Here is a 16,741-nt window from a genome sequence, read left to right as displayed (position 1 = left end):
TGTTGAACGTCAGCTACAGGGCGCTATCCGTAAGGCGCAGTCTTGGGCTGTAGCGCATGGGTTTCAGTTTTCGGCAGCCAAGTCCCGCGTTGTGCATTTCTGCCGGCGCCGAACAGTCCATCCTGAGCCGCGGCTTTATCTTGCCGACGAACTCCTTGCTGTGGTGGAGACCCACAGGTTTTTGGGGGTGGTTTTCGATGCCCGGTTGACTTGGCTGCCTCATATCCGGCAGCTTAAACAGACGTGTTGGCGGCATCTAAACGCTCTGAGATGCTTGAGCCACACCCGCTGGGGCGCCGACCGCTCTACCCTGTTGCGGCTCTACCAGGCATTAATCCAGTCCTGTCTGGATTATGGGAGCCTGGCTTATGGCTCAGCATCCCCATCTGCGTTACGGGTGCTGGACCCAATTCTCCACAGCGGGATACGCCTTGCCACTGGTGCTTTCCGCACCAGCCCTGTGGACAGCTTACTAGTGGAGGCAGGTGTACCTCCACTGCGGGTACGACGCCAACAATTACTGGCTGCTTATGCTGCCCATGTTTTTAGTTTGCCCGGGCATCCAAATTACCGTGTCCTGTTCCCGCAGTCGGTCGTCCATCTGCCGGACTGTCGGCCCCGGTCGGGTTGTCCGATCGCCGTACGCGTCAAGGAGCTTCTCTGCGGGCTTGGGTTTTCCCTGTTCCGCCTCCTTTCCAGGCGCCTCTGCGTACACCCCCGTGGTGTGTTCCTCGCCCTTGCCTTCGGCTCGACTTGGCACAGGGCTCGAAGGACTCGGTCCCTCCAGAGGCCTTCCGCCGCCGCTTTTATTCCATCCTTGCCACGTATCAGGGCTCTGGAATTGTTTACACCGACGGTTCGATGGTTGCTGGTCGTGTCGGGTATGCGCTAACTCTAGGGGACCATTCCGAACAACGGTCCTTGGCGGCTGGCTGCAGCGTTTACACTGCTGAGCTAGTCGCCATCTTTCGAGCCCTAGAGTATATCCGCTCCTGCTCAGGTGAGTCCTTCGTGATCTGTAGCGATTCTCTGAGCGGTTTACGAGCTCTCGACCAGTGTTTTCCTCATTCTCGTCTGGTGATGGCTATCCATGAGTCCCTGCATACTCTTGCGCGTTGCGGCCGCTCTCTGGTCTTTGTGTGGACCCCCGGTCATGTCGGTATCCCGGGCAATGAACATGTTGACCGCCTGGCGAAAGAGGCCACGTGTAAACCATCTCTGAATGTTGGCCTCCCAGAGACTGATTTGCGGGCAGTCCTCCGCCGAAACGTTTTTGCGCTTTGGGATGCTGAATGGCGCGATCGGATTACACCCAATAAACTCCGTGCCATTAAGGAGACGACGACTGTGTGGCGGTCATCCCTGTGAGCCAACCGCAGGGACTCCGTCGTCCTTTGTTGGCTCCGCATTGGCCACTCCCGGCTAACACACAGTTATTTACTGCGCCGGTAGGGCCCTCCTCTGTGTCGCTGTGGGGCAGCTTTGACAGTGGCCCACATTCTGTTGGCCTGCCCCCTTTTAGCTGTGGTCAGGCAGACATTTGCGCTGCCTGATACGCTCCCTGCCCTTTTAACAGACGACTCCACTATGGCTGACTTAGTTTTACGTTTTATTCGGGCAGGGGGATTTTATCATTTAATCTGAGTGTTTCTGTTTTATTTTATTGTTTTGTGTTGATTCTGGCCTTTGGCCTATGATTTTCAACTGATTTTTTTGATGTGTTTCTAAGTGGTTGGCTTTTCCTTTTTTATTTCTATGGTCGGCCAACCACCGTCACACTCTGTGTGGTTTTAGTTCGTTTTGTCTTGTCTTTGTCTCAGTTTCTCTTGTTTTGTATCGTCTGTGATCTCTTCTGTTCCTCGTTTTTATTCTCTGTGGGTGTTCTTTGTCTTTGGAAAAAGGGACCGATGACCATAGCAGTCTGGTCCCTTTACTCCCCCCAAACCAACCAACCAACTTTCTCCTCAGCAGATAAGCATGCCGTTTGTCTGCCATGTGTGGCCACGTATCCTATGCCGCCTCCTTGAATGACTCCTTTGAGTGCCAGTATGGGGTGCAACCCTCTTCTTTGTTACGTCCTGGAGTTTGCTTTTGGCTCTTGCTCTGGCAGCTTAACTTCATGCCACCTGCAACTTTTCCAGCTGGTGGGAATCCTTCGTCATCTTGCTTCGTCTGATGGGCCGTGTTCACCTTCTTCATTCGCTTCCTACGGACACTACTCCAGCCTTTCTCTATCACCTTCAGTTTCATGATCTTCACATGGAACTTCACGATAGTAATTTTGTGTGCATTGATGACTTTGACTGACTGACTGACTGACTGTGGTGTCAGGTGTGTATTCATCATTGGCACAGACATTTTTTGGTATCTGCTTCTGGAACACTGCTCAGTATTTACAGCAGAGCTCTTCACCCTTTATCAGGTCATGCAGTACATCCGGCGACACTGGCTTTCAGTTGAGTCACTTGTTCAGACTTTCTCAATCGCCTTCAAAGCCTCTGTGTGCTGAACACCATCCATCCCTTAGTGCGACAGGTTCAGGAAAGTTGTCACTTGCTCATTTTTGATGAAGCCAGTGTGATGTTTGTGGGTTCCTGGTCACGTCGGTCTGACAGAAAATGAGGTCACCGATGCTGCTGCGAAGGCTGCAGTCTTCGCACCTCAGCCCACTAGTTCTTACATTCCCTCTGATCTGTGTTGCCATGTGTCAGCAGGTGGTGTTACTTTGCCACCACCACTGGTCGTCCCTTCATGGGAACAAGCTCTGGGTTATTAAGCTTCTCCCAGCAGCTTGGACAACCTCCTCTCAGTTCAGTCGTGGTGAGGAGATCATTTTAGCTAGGTTGCGTATCGAGCGGTCTTTTTAACCATCGCCAATTGTCAAGTGGTGCTCCCCAATCACATTGTATTCATTGTGCTCAACCTTAGACAGTCTGCCATTTCCTGACGGAATCCTTTTTTTAACCACTTATGTTCTCATTTGTGTTTGCCATCTGAATTATCGGCCATTTTAGAAAATGATGTGCGGTCTGTCGACCGCATTTTATTTTTTAGCCATTGTATTACTATGGTGAAGGTCGTTTAATTTCTAGATTTGGACCTCTCTTTCTGTTATGGTGCATTTTACAGACCTTTCTCCACATCCCTGTTTTTAGCTGTCTTCTCTTCCATCGATTGGGATTACTGGGTATTCATTTTTAATTCCTCTCTTTGTCTTCATGTTCTACAGTTCTGACGGGGGCGTATATGACACTAGTTTTTGTGCCCCCCCCCCCCCCTCCTCCTCCTCCTCCTCCTCCTCCTCCTCCTCCTCCAACTCCCACTCTCACTCCCACTCATCTCTCCTACCCCATTCCTGGTAGACATACTTGAGTGCACATTGGATTTCTTTCCAACCCTGGATGTTGTTTCCCTAAGGAGCTCCATAACTGTTTGAAGGTAAGAATGGTAGTCTCTGTGAATTGCAAGAAGTAAGTGGCTGAGACTAGCATGCGATAGTTGCAGACAACTCATTGGACATTACCTATTTTTTGCTTAAAATTGTCTCATCGAGGACTGTTGTGAATTATTGAAGTTAGGAGGATGTGTAGTTAAAGAAGTTACTTCCACAGCCACTTGTCGCTTGCATTGTTTGCCAGTTTTTTTGATGTTAGTACAAGTGTGGAGGGAGAGAGGATGAACAAATTGTGCATATATGTATCAACTTCTTGTTTAGGTACTCCACACACCTTACCTTGTGATAATTGTTTTACTCATACCGAGATTCGTCATTATTCACTGTATAATATTGTCACATAAAAAAAGGTGTAATTAGCTTAATGACGAACGCTAACTTCACTTAACGAAGGTTTATTCAGCACTTGCACATACAAGAGCACAGAGCGAACTGCCTCCTGCCAGAACACATACAGTATATATACAGCTACAGAACATTCCAGTACAATGTCCTCGAACTGTATATAGAAATTAAATTGTACAGTCCAGGTGAGTTTTGAACTCATGAACTTCCATGCGACAGTTTAGTTTCATAACCACTACACCACTGCGCTACCCCGCTGCTTCTGCGACATTGTTCCCTTCTTAAGAGAACAGCGTCTCGTTTAGTCGTCCTAGCCTCGGAATGAGTCATCGGTCCTGCATACTCAGACTCATGATGACTGATGCTCTCCCTGGCAGTAATCTTCTTAGAACTTCTTTTGCCGCTACGCTCTTCGTTACCTTTCCACTTGTTGCCTGTCGCTGGAGCTTTGAATTTACCGTCGGTTGCAGGATCCATGTAGGGCTTCATTCGAGGGACATGGACCGTATCTCTGATCTTTGGTCGTCTTGTCAGAGTCGAAATCTTCAACTTCATAAGTAACATCAGACAACTGTTTTACAACCTTATTAGGTCCAAAGTAGTGCCTAAAGAGCTTCTCAGGGAGACCAACCTTCTGAACAGGAGTGAAGATCCAGACAGTCGCCAGGCTGGTAGACAACAGGGCAGTGGCTCGTGTCATGCCTTCGGCGATTGTTTTCTTGAGCCTGCAGCATGCGGAGTCGAACTAACTGCCGGGCTTCCTCAGCTCTGGTTAACACCTGGCTGATGTATTCGTCGTCCACATCATCAGGATGTAACAGAAACACAGTGTCCATCATCGTTGTCGCCTCACGCCCATGCACCAGGAAAAATGGCATAAATCCTGTGGTGTCTTGTGTGGCGGTGTTGTAGGCAAAGGTCACGGAAGGTAGCAACTCATCCCAATTGCTCTGCTCAACATTGACGAACATTGATAGCACGTCGTCCAAGCTCTTATTAAGGCGTTCAGTAAGCTCGTTAGTTTGCAGTTGGTAGGCAGTCGTCATGTGATGAGTAATGTCGCACTGACTGTTTATCTCTGTCACAAGATTCGCTTGAAAAGCTTTCCCTTGATCTGTAATTACCGACCTTGGGGCATTGTGTTTTAATACAATATCTTCCATCTCGTCCGAGATGTGGAGGAGGCCCTGCCGTGGGCAATGGAGAACACTGGGTGCACCTGACTGCAGATTGTTGTTCATGTCGGCACCAATGACTCCTGCTGTCCGAGTTCAGAGGTCATCCTCAGTTCACACAGGCGGCTGTCGGAGTTGGTGAAGGTGGAAAGCCTCGCTCGCGGGGTGGAATCTGAGCCAACTATTTGTAGTGTCATTCCCAGAACCGATCGCGGTCCTCTGGTTTGGAACTGGGTGGAAGGCTTAAACCAGAAGCTCAGACGATTCCGCGGAAAACTGGGGGGCAAATTTCTCGATCTCCGCTATCGGGTGGAGAAATGTAGGGTCCCCCTGAATAGGTCAGGCATGCACTACACGCAGGAAGCGGCTACAAGGGAAGCGGAGTACTTGTGGAGTGCACATGTGGGTTTTTTAGAGTAGAGAATTCCCTCCCTTGGCCCGACAAGACGCCTTGAGAGACGCGACAAGGTAACAGTAGGCATAACACAACAGGAAATGACAATATTAATGTGGTAGTAGTAAACTGCAGGAGTATCTACAGAAAGGTCCCAGAACTGCTCTCATTAATAAACTGTCACAATACCCACATAGTACTAGGGACGGAAAGTTGGCTGAAACCACATGTAAACAGTAATGAAATTCTAAACTCAGATTGGAATGTATACCACAGAGACAGTCTTCACAGTGAAGGGGGAGGTGTGTTTATAGCAATAAAAAGTGCAATAGTATCGAAGGAAATTGACAGAGATCCGAAATGTGAAATAATTTGGGTGAAGGTCACGGTTAAAGCAGGCTCAAACATGGTAATTGGATGTATCTATAGGCCCTCTGGCTCAGCAGCTGTTGTGGCAGAGCACCTTAATGAAAATTTGCTGACCATGTTGTAGTTCTGGGTAGAGATTTTAATTTACCAGATATAGACTGGGAGACTCAAACGTTTATAACGGGTGGCAGGAACAAAGAATCCAGTGAAATTTTTTTAAGTGTATTATCTGAAAACTACCTTGAGCAGTTAAACAAAGAGCCGACTCGTGGCGATAACATATTGGTCCTTCTGGTGACAAACAGTCCCGAACTATTTGAAACAGTTAACGCAGAACAAGGAATCGGCGATCATAAAGTGGTTATAGCATCGATAATTTCAGCCGTAAATAGGAATATTAAAGAAGGTAGAAAGATTTTTCTGTTTAGCAAAAGTGACAGAAAGCAGATTTCAGAGTACTTGACAGCTCAACACAAAAGTTTTGTCTCAAGTACAGATAGTGTTGAGGATCAGTGGACAAATTCAAAACCATCATACAGTATGCATTAGATGTGTATGTGCCAACCAAGATCGTAAGAGATGGAAGAGAGCCACCGTGGTACAACAACCGAGTTAGAAAACTGCTATGGAAGCAAAGGGAACTTCACAGCAAACGTACACATAGCCAAAGCCTTGCAGACAAACAAAAATTACATGAAACGAAATGTAGTGTGAGAAGGGCTACGCAAGAGGTGTTCAATGAATTCGAAAGTAAAGTTCTATATACTGACTTGGCAGAAAATCCTAAGAAATTTTGGTCTTATGTCAAAGCGGTAGGTGGACCAAAACAAAATGTCCAGACACTCTGTGACCAAAATGCTAGTGAAACAGAGGATGACAGACTAAAGGCCGAAATACTAAATGTCTTTTGCCATAGCTGTTTCACAGATGAAGACTGCACTGTGGTTCCTTCTCTAGATTATCACACAGATGACAAAATGGTAGGTATCGAAATAGATGATAGGGGGATAGAAAAACAATTAAAATTGCTCAAAAGAGGAAAGGCCGCTAGACCTGATGGGATACCAGTTCGATTTTACACAGAGTACACGAAGGAACTTAGCCCCCTTCTTGCAGCGGTGTACCGTAGGTCTCTAGAAGAGCGTAGCGTTCCAAAAGGTTGGAAAAGGGCACAAACCATACCCGTTTCCAAGAAGGGATGTCAAATGTGCAGAACTATAGACCCATATCTCTAACGTCGATCAGTTGTAGAATTTTGGAACATGTACTATATTCGAATGTAATTACTTTTCTGGAGATTAGAAATCTACTCTGTAGGAATCAGCATGGGTTTCAAAAAAGAAGATTGTGTGAAACCCAGCTCGTGCTATTCGTCCACAAGACTCAGAGGGCCATAGACACGGGTTCCCAGGTAGATGCCGTGTTTCTAACTTCCACAAGGCGTTTGATACAGTTCCCCACAGTCGTTTAATGAACAAAGTAAGAGCATATGGGCTATCAGACCAATTGTGTGATTGGATTGAAGAGTTCCTAGATAACAGAATGCAGCATGTCATTCTCAGTGGAGAGAGGTCTTCTGAAGTAAAAGTGATTTCAGGTGTGTGGCGCAGGGGAGTGTCTTAGGACCATTGCTATTCATAATATATATAAATGACCTTGTGGATAACATTGTAAGTTCACTGAGGCTTTTTGCGGATGATGCTGTGGTATATCGAGAGCTTGTAACAATGGAAAATTGTACTGAAATGCAGGAGGATCTGCAACGAATCGACGCATGGTGCAGGGAATGGCAATTGAACCTCAATGTAGACAAGTGTAATGTGCTGTGAATACATAGAAAGAAAGATCCTTTATAATTTAGCTACAATATAGCAGGTCAGCAACTGGAAGTAGTTAATTCCATAAATTATGTCGGAGTAGGCATTAGGAGTGATTCAAAATGGAATGATCATATAAAGTTGATCGTCGGTAAAGCAGATGCCAGACTGAGATTCATTGGAAGAATCCTAAGGAAATGCAGTCCGAAAACAAAGAAATTAGGTTACAGTACACTTGTTCGCCAACTGCTTGAATACTGCTCACCGGTGTGGGACCTGTACCAGATAGGGTTGATAGAAGAGAGAGAAGATCCAACGGGGAGCAGTGCGCTTCATTACAGGATCATTTAGTAATTGCGAAAGCGTTGCTGAGATGATAGCTAAACTCCAGCGAAAGACTCTGCAAGAGAGACGCTCAGTAGCTCGGTACAGGCTTTTGTTGAAGTTTCGGGAACATACCTTCACCAAGGAGTCAAGCAGTATATTGCTCCCTCCTACGTATATCTCGCGAATAGACCATGAGGATAAAATCAGAGATTAGAGCCCACACAGAGGCATACCGACAATCCTTCTTTCCACGAACAATACGAGACTGGAATAGAAGGGAGAACCAATAGAGGTACTCAAGGTACCCTCCGCCACACACTGTCAAGTGCAGAGTATGGATGTAGATGTCGAAGAGCACGGAGCAAACTGACTCCAGCCAGAACACATACGGTATATATACAGCTACAGAACATTCCAGTACTATGATTGTTGACATTTGTGGATACTTCTAGACTGTACTCGAACGGTATATAGAAATTAAAATTGTACAGTCCACGTGAGTTTTGAACTCGCGATCTTCCATGTAACAGCTTAGTATCATAACCACTACACCACGGCACTACTCAGCTTCTTCTGCGACAATATTCGTAACGTATTGCATATCCTGCTATTTATAAATATTTAAATTATGGCTGGGAATTTAAACGCTTTCTCTTCGGCATAGTGCTGGAGGAATTTGATCTGCTTTGATTTCTTGCATATACTGCTAACTTAATTACTACCTTTTTAATAAAACATTTTTTCTATACAGGTAGCAGGGGATGAGAGCATTGCTGAGTATGGGTCAGTTGTACTACACAGCAGCAAAAAGCAAAACTTGAACCACTTATTAAACTTTCATTACGCACCAAGAGAAGGTACAACAAGTTGGCGTTCTGGTTGGGGTAGCAGTGGCAGTGGTCGTCACCACCATGTTTCACTTCGCCACAAATACAACAAGGAGCAGTTTTTACAAGCAAACTGTCAGTTTGTGGTCCGTGCTGATGCAGATTATTCAGCATACATCTCTGACCCTGATGCACTTGTTAGTTGGGATCTTATTGAACAAATTGTGAGTAATAACAATTTACAAATTTTATAGATAAGACACTTATAATCAAGAACAATGTTACATTAGTGTTAGAAATCGTGTATATTGTGATAATTGTTAGAGATAGGTCTGATTTTAGAATATTACTTGTAAAACCCCCTTTTCTCTAAATAAAAAAAAAAGAAACACACTGTAAGATATGTGAAATTATGCTTAAAGTTTGTTGGAAGTTGCTAAGTGCCCTCGTACTCAAATACTGGATGAGTAACGTTTGACTGTTGGCACCATCAGTTACGCTGCCTCAAGATACACACAATTTCTAACTGTAGTACTTGTCTTATTGTGTCAAATTTTTAACATAAGATTTTACCTGTTAGAGTAGATTACAATAGCATTTACAATTTTTAAATTTTTGTTACCTCTAGAAGGCAACAGGTACTGAGTTTCAGGATAGTCACTTAGTGATATAAGATGCACATCAGATGTCTAATTTCAAGAGATTTCTGGATGATACAGCTATCCCTGAAAGTTTTTAATATATTACAAATCTCCATAGAAGCAAGATTTCAGTTGGTTACTGTACTTTTAAAAACTTGAAATGTTCATTTCAGCGAACAGGGAAACAATTTCCCTGAGGGTATAGTGAAAATCACATGGTATTTTCTTTTTTCATAAATACACTCATTGTATTTTTGAGGAAAGCAATGGGTTTCAGTGAAAAAATAGATTTTATACCTTAATTGTCAATGCTTCCCATAATTACTAGATGTTGTTTGGACACGAAGAGTTGATCAGAATTGATCCGTGTCCGTAAGAAACAAAAGTTTTGGTTTAATGTTGTGTTGCTGGTGTAATTTACTACACTGTCTGATCAAGACAGAAGAAACATGAAGTGAAAGTAAAAGTGAAGAAAGACTACTGCTTTTGTATGGCTTGTAATGGTACATATATTGTCAAGCTACCATTATTTTTGTGGTGTAACTACATGCTCTGACTTGCGCACATTCATGCAGGGTAATGTATGTATCTGCTATTGTTTGTTGCTTGTGAAATTTCGATTATTGTAACTGCATAAAGTGATCTAAATTGGTCAACAGAATTGTTGTTCATTTATAAGTAGAGCCTACAATGCAGAAAAGATATTTTAAAAAACAAAGACTGTGGAGAACTTGGTGCAGATGGATCCATTCCTAAGGGATCAAGTCAACTTGTGTATGGTACTTGGTAATAGAGCAGGTATACGATGCATTGAAAGATCGTATGCAAGGACAAAGCTTTCACAGAACCTTCCATTGCTCGGCTAACTATCATAAGGATATTTCTTACGTGAGATTCCCTCTAATCACTTGGGCAGTGGATATCCAAACAACTCAGAGAGAGAAATCCCACTGTCAGTTGCAAATCATTTCATTAATTTTTTTTTAAACTGACTGACAAGATGACACTTCGTTTACTCGCAACATATAGAGTTTTTAAATAACTACAGAAATGCAGCCAAGTAATGTACATGACAACAGCAACATATTGGCAAGTGCATGCCTCTGTTATCTCATCTGAAAATAACACGAGAGATCACTGTGTATACCAACTAAAATCTTTGGTGGGTAGGGCTACATCGTGTAGGAAACAAGACTATATATGCGGAAAGATAACACATCATATACAATTAGTGCCACAACACAACCAAAGATAACCAATGCCAGACATTATGCAAAGTGAAATATTTATTAACAGATAATGACCAAGTAGTGCTAATTCTGTCCTTTTATTTGACCAGGGAGGGAGCAGGATTCCAGGCAGAATTTAATCAAAAACAGTTCCCATAAATACACTGTTCCAGTAACTGGAAGTGCATGCCAGAATCTCTGTGTTGCTATATTCCGTCACATTACTGGTACCAAGACAGTGTTCTGCAGCCACAATCTACACATTGGTCCTCTATGGTCTTCATGGTCTGATCATTATATTCAGAAGGTGCTATGTTTATTTTGTGATCCATTGCATTGTTGCCTTAGTGCTAACTCGACAAATATGATTTAGAGGGTAGCCGGCCAGACATGGGCAGGGATGGGCAAGCAGCTGATTAGCCAGCTGTCAAGCAGTCACTTCGTAGCCTACACTGTACTACTGCACCAGGAGAACATGGGGAGAGATGTGGCCATATGCCTTGCACATGGGCAGAACGCATACAGTTGTGCTGTCTGGCAGGTAGCCTATATACTAGCTGCACCTAATCTCAGGGGAGCTGAGGAGTGTCTGCACCAAATAGGACAATTGTAGAACAGCTTGTAATACGGCACTCCAGAGATTTGTAAAGATGGTGTATTGTCAGTAATATAGGTCCTTGGACAAACCATGTCACAAAATAGCTTGTTGCTTTATTGAGCTGCTAGTAGTTCGGTGTATACATCACATTAGGCACTGTGTGGCATAGATAGGTCACACATAAAATATATGTGTATATAGAAAACTTGGGAACTGTTTATTACGTATATTACACCCGTATCCAGAATCCCATCCTGTTATTAAGGAAACTGCCGAGATTGAAATGACGAGCATCTTCATAAATCAAGACAGAGGTTTTTTGCCTAGAATGCTTACCCCCCCCCCTGCGGGTCCGGGGATTAGAATAGGCCCGCGGTATTCCTGCCTGTCGTAAGAGGCGACTAAAAGGAGTCCCTCCCCCTCACGGGGGTAGTTAGCGCCTGCGTCCGGAGACGGACGGTTCCACGACCTCTATTTGCGGTCATTTTGCTTTTTCACTTCTCGTTTCTTCCTACCTTTGGTTGGTTCCTTTCTTTGCTCTTTTCCACCTCACTGTCTTCCTTACTCTTTCCCCTGCAAAATCTCCTTGCCTTCTTCTCATTGCCTTCTTCTCATTGCCTTCTTCTCATTGCCTTCTTCTCATTGCCTTCTTCTCATTGCCTTCTTCTCATTGCCTTCTTCTCATTGCCTTCTTCTCATTGCCTTCTTCTCATTGCCTTCTTCTCATTGCCTTCTTCTCATTGCCTTCTTCTCAATGCCTTCTTCTCAATGCCTTCTTCTCAATGCCTTCTTCTCAATGCCTTCTTCTCAATGCCTTCTTCTCAATGCCTTCTTCTCAATGCCTTCTTCTCAATGCCTTCTTCTCAATGCCTTCTTCTCAATGCCTTCTTCTCAATGCCTTCTTCTCAATGCCTTCTTCTCAATGCCTTCTTCTCAATGCCTTCTTCTCAATGCCTTCTTCTCAATGCCTTCTTCTCAATGCCTTCTTCTCCTTGCCTTCTCTGATCTCCGCCTCGGCGTTTGAGACAGTCTGTCCTCTCTCTCTCTCTCTCTCTCTCTCTCTCTCTCTCTCTCTCTCTCTCTCTCTCTCTCTCTCTCTCTCCCCCCCCTCTCTCTCTCCGTTTTCCTCTTCTTCCTTCCTCCCTGTGCGCGCCTGAAGGCCAACCCACGCGTTCGCACGCGTAGCCGGTGACGGGGTAACGCGTAATTCCCCACCCTGGGTAGACATGTAAGGCACGCGCGTACCCCCTGGTAAAGGCCAGGCCCGGGGAGGGGTGATTGCCTGAGCTGATACCTTCTGACCATGCCAATTGGTCCCTCCATCTGTTTCTCGGGAGGTGTGACCTGAGGTGTAAACATTCACCTAAGGCGGGAGTGCCCTCTGAGAGGGTCCCCACAAGGAAGGAGCGCGCCATCGGAGACGCTGGCAATCATGGGGGATTCCTCCGCAATGGATTTCACTCCATCTCTCTCGACTTCTGCCCAAAAACGCAAACATGACCAGCCACCAGTGACAAAAGTACTACCGCCTGCCCCACAGTTCCTCGTCGTTTCTCGATCTGAGGACGGAAAGGATTTTTCCTCTGTCAACCCTTACGTTATCCAGAAGGGCGTAGATGCCATAGCCGGATCTGTCAAATCTTGTACCAGGTTGCGTAACGGTACCTTATTACTAGAAACTGAGAGGGCCTTTCAGGCACAGAAACTGCTTCGGGCCACACTCCTGTACACGTTCCCTGTCCGGGTGGAGGCTCACCGAACTTTGAATTCGTCTCGTGGTGTAGTCTATATTAGCTCCCTCGACGGATTGACTGACGAGGAGTTTCAATCTTTCCTCACTGAGCAGGGCGTGACGGCTGTCCATAGGGTCATGAAAAAGGTCAACAATGACCTTGTACCGAGCCGGACACTTTTCTTGACCTTCGATAGTGTTAAGCTGCCATCGCGCATCAAGGCGGGCTACGAGGTTATTTCTGTTCGCCCCTATGTCCCGACACCTACGCGCTGCTACCAGTGTCAGCGTTTCAATCACACTCGACAGTCTTGTTCCAATGCGGCTAAATGTGTCACTTGTGGCAGGGATGCCCATGAGGGTGACTGTCCACCTCCGTCTCCTCGTTGTGTGAACTGTCAGGGTGACCATGCCGCATCCTCCCGCGACTGTCCTGTCTATAAGGAAGAACGCTGTATCCAAGAAATTCGGGTCAAAGAGAAAGTGTCCACCTCGGCTGCTCGCAAGCTATTGGCTAGTAGGAAGCCCACGCTGCTCCCAGCGGGGAAATACAGTACTGTCCTCGCCTCTCCTCGGACTACCAGGGAGGTGGCAACCCAGACATGCGATCTGACCTTCAGCACCACAGTCGTCCGTTCGGCCAGTGCTAAGATCGCACGGTCGACGTTTCCTCTTCCTCCCATCACCCCACAGACACCAGCCCCTTCATCAGCTTCTGCTAAGACGAAGACCCAGAAGTCAGATGCACGGGCCTTAAAGAAGGAACCGTCCCGTGCAGACTTCCTACGTACCTCGACCTCCCAGCCTTCGACCGGTACTTCCACCAAACGACCTTCCAAGAAGGCTCATAGGAAGCACAGTTCTCCGCCACAGCGCATTTCTTCTCCTGCGCCACCCAGCGGTTGGCGCCCCAGGCCGTCATCCGTTTCGCCTGGCCGCACCGCTGGTAGCCGAACATCTGGCCGTTCACCGGCGGAGGAAACTCCCCCTCCCGGCCATCTTCCCAAGATGGCCGATGAACCTATAGACCCAATGGACGATGACTGTCCGCCTACTGATACCGGCGGCAGTGCTCGCTCGAAGCCAGGCCCTCAGCGGCCTTCGAGGTGACCCTTTCTTTCATCTTCCTTTTCTTCTTACGATGGCACTTATTCACTGGAATATTCGCAGCATTCGCTCCAACCGAGAGGACTTGAAGTTGCTGCTCCGCTTGCACCGTCCGCTCGTTGTAGCCCTCTAGGAAACGAAGCTACGCCCATGCGATCAAATTGCCTTGGCACACTACACCTCTGTGCGTTTTGACCTACCCCCTGTGGTAGGTATCCCGGCTCATGGAGGGGTTATGTTGCTGGTCCGGGATGATATTTACTACGATCCCATCACGTTGCACACCGGCCTGCAGGCAGTTGCCATCCTCATTACTCTCCCCACTTTTACATTTTCCATTTGTACCGTTTACACTCCGTCGTCATCTGCCGTTACCAGAGCAGACATGATGCAACTTATTGCTCAGCTACCTGCACCATTTTTGTTAACTGGAGACTTCAATGCCCACCATCCCCTTTGGGGCTCTCCAGCATCCTGCCCAAGGGGCTCCCTGTTAGCAGACCTTTTCAACCAGCTCAATCTTGTCTGCCTCAATACTGGCGCCCCTACTTTCCTTTCGGACACATCTCACACCTATTCCCATTTAGACCTCTCTATATGTACTCCCCAACTTGCACGCCGGTTTGAGTGGTATGCACTTTCTGATACATATTCGAGCGACCACTTCCCGTGTGTTATCCATCTCCTGCAGCATACCCCCTCTCCGTGCTCCTCTAGTTGGACCATCTCCAAGGCAGACTGGGGGCTCTTCTCTTCCAGGGCGACCTTTCAGGATCAAACCTTCACAAGCTGCGATCGTCAGGTCGCACACCTCACGGAAGTCATTCTCGCTGCTGCTGAATATTCCATCCCTCACCCTACTTCTTCTCCACGTCGCGTACCGGTCCCCTGGTGGACCGCAGCATGTAGACGCTTTACATGCTCGTCGACGTGCTTTACGCACCTTTAAACGCCACCCTACAGTGGCGAATTGTATCAATTATAAACGATTACGTGCTCAGTGTCGTCGTATTATTAAAGAAAGCAAGAAAGCCAGCTGGGCTGCTTTCACAAGCACCTTCAACAGTTTTACTCCTTCTTCTGTTGTCTGGGGTAGCCTGTGCCGGCTATCTGGCACTAAGGTCCACTCACAAGTTTCTGGCTTGACGGTCGCGAATGACGTCCTTGTGGCCCCTGAGGATGTCTCCAATGCCTTCGGCCGCTTTTTCGCTGAGGTTTCGAGCTCCGCTCATTACCACCCTGCCTTCCTCCCCCGCAAACAGGCAGAGGAGGCTAGGCCGCCTAACTTCCGCTAATCGAATCGTGAAAGTTATAATGCCCCATTCACCATGCGGGAACTCGAAAACGCACTTGGCCGATCACGGTCCTCCGCTCCAGGGCCTGATTCTATTCATATTCAGATGCTGAAGAACCTTTCTCCTGCGGGTAAAGGTTTTCTTCTTCGTCCTTACAATCGCATCTGGATTGAGGGTCATGTTCCCGCATGCTGGTGCGAGTCTATTGTTGTTCCGATTCCTAAGCCGGGGAAGGACAAGCACTTGCCTTCCAGTTATCGCCCCATCTCGCTTACCAGCTGTGTCTGTAAAGTGATGGAGCGAATGGTTAACTCTGGATTGGTTTGGCTGCTCGAGTCTTGACGCCTACTTACCAATGTACAATGTGGTTTTCGTAGGCGCTGCTCTGCTGTTGACCATCTGGTTACCTTGTCGACCTTCATTATGAATAACTTCTTGCGGAAGCGCCCGACCGCGGCTGTGTTCTTTGATTTGGAGAAGGCTTACGACACCTATTGGAGGGCGGGCATTCTCCGCACCATGCATACATGGGGCCTTCGCGGTCGCCTCCCTCTTTTTATTCGTTCCTTTTTAATGGATTGACAGTTCAGGGTACGTGTGGGTTCTGTCCTGTCAGACACCTTTCGCCAGGAGAATGGGGTGCCACAGGGCTCAGTTTTGAGCGTCGCTCTCTTCGCCATCGTGATCAATCCAATAATGGATTGCCTCCCAGCTGATGTATCAGGCTCCCTTTTCGTGGACGATTTTACCATCTATTGCAGCGCGCAGTGTACACGTGTCCTGGAGCGCTGTCTTCAGCGTTCTCTTGACCGTCTTTACTCCTGGAGTGTCGCCAATGGCTTCCGTTTTTCTGCCAAGAAGACGGTCTGTATTAACTTCTGGCGCTACAAAGAGTTTCTCCCACTGTCCTTACGACTCGGTCCCGTTGCTCTCCCAATCGTGGAGACAACAAAATTTTTAGGTCTTACATTTGACAGGAAACTTAGCTGGTCTCCACATGTGTCATATTTGGCTGCCCGTTGTACCCGTTCTTTAAATGTCCTCCGTGTTCTCAGTGGTATGTCGTGGGGAGCGGATCGAACCGTCCTGCTTCGTCTATATCGGTCGATCGTCCGCTCCAAGCTGGATTATGGGAGCTTCGTATACTCCTCTGCACGGCCATCCATCTTATGCCGCCTCAACTCCATACAACATCGGGGTTTACAACTTGCGATCGGAGCGTTTTATACTAGTCCCGTAGAGAGTCTTCATGCTGACGCTGGCGAATTGCCACTCACCTACCGGCGCGATATACTGCTTTGTCGGTATGCCTGTTGGCTACTGTCAATGCCCGACCACCCGTCTTATCGTTCCTTTTTTGACGACTCTCTCGACCGTCAATACGGGTTGTATGTCTCTGCCCTGCTACCCCCTGGAGTTCGCTTTCGTCGC

General features: G+C 46.9%; 1 protein-coding gene across 1 annotated transcript in view; it reads left to right on the top strand.

The window, feature by feature from the left end:
• The window catches only part of LOC126411417 (RING finger protein 10), a 119,218-nt gene that overhangs the window by 42,856 nt on the left and 59,621 nt on the right, over nucleotides 1–16,741 (top strand). Inside the window, exon 3 of the mRNA XM_050081362.1 lies at nucleotides 8,633–8,932. Within this exon, the coding sequence (XP_049937319.1) occupies nucleotides 8,633–8,932 (300 nt within the window). The remainder of the gene's footprint in view (nucleotides 1–8,632; nucleotides 8,933–16,741) is intronic.

The sequence above is a fragment of the Schistocerca serialis genome, chromosome 1 (genome assembly GCF_023864345.2).
Source record: "Schistocerca serialis cubense isolate TAMUIC-IGC-003099 chromosome 1, iqSchSeri2.2, whole genome shotgun sequence".
In the NCBI taxonomy this organism is placed as follows: Eukaryota; Metazoa; Arthropoda; class Insecta; order Orthoptera; family Acrididae; genus Schistocerca; species Schistocerca serialis.
Note: the sequence above shows the minus strand (reverse complement) of the source record. Positions and strands in the feature narration are given on the sequence as shown.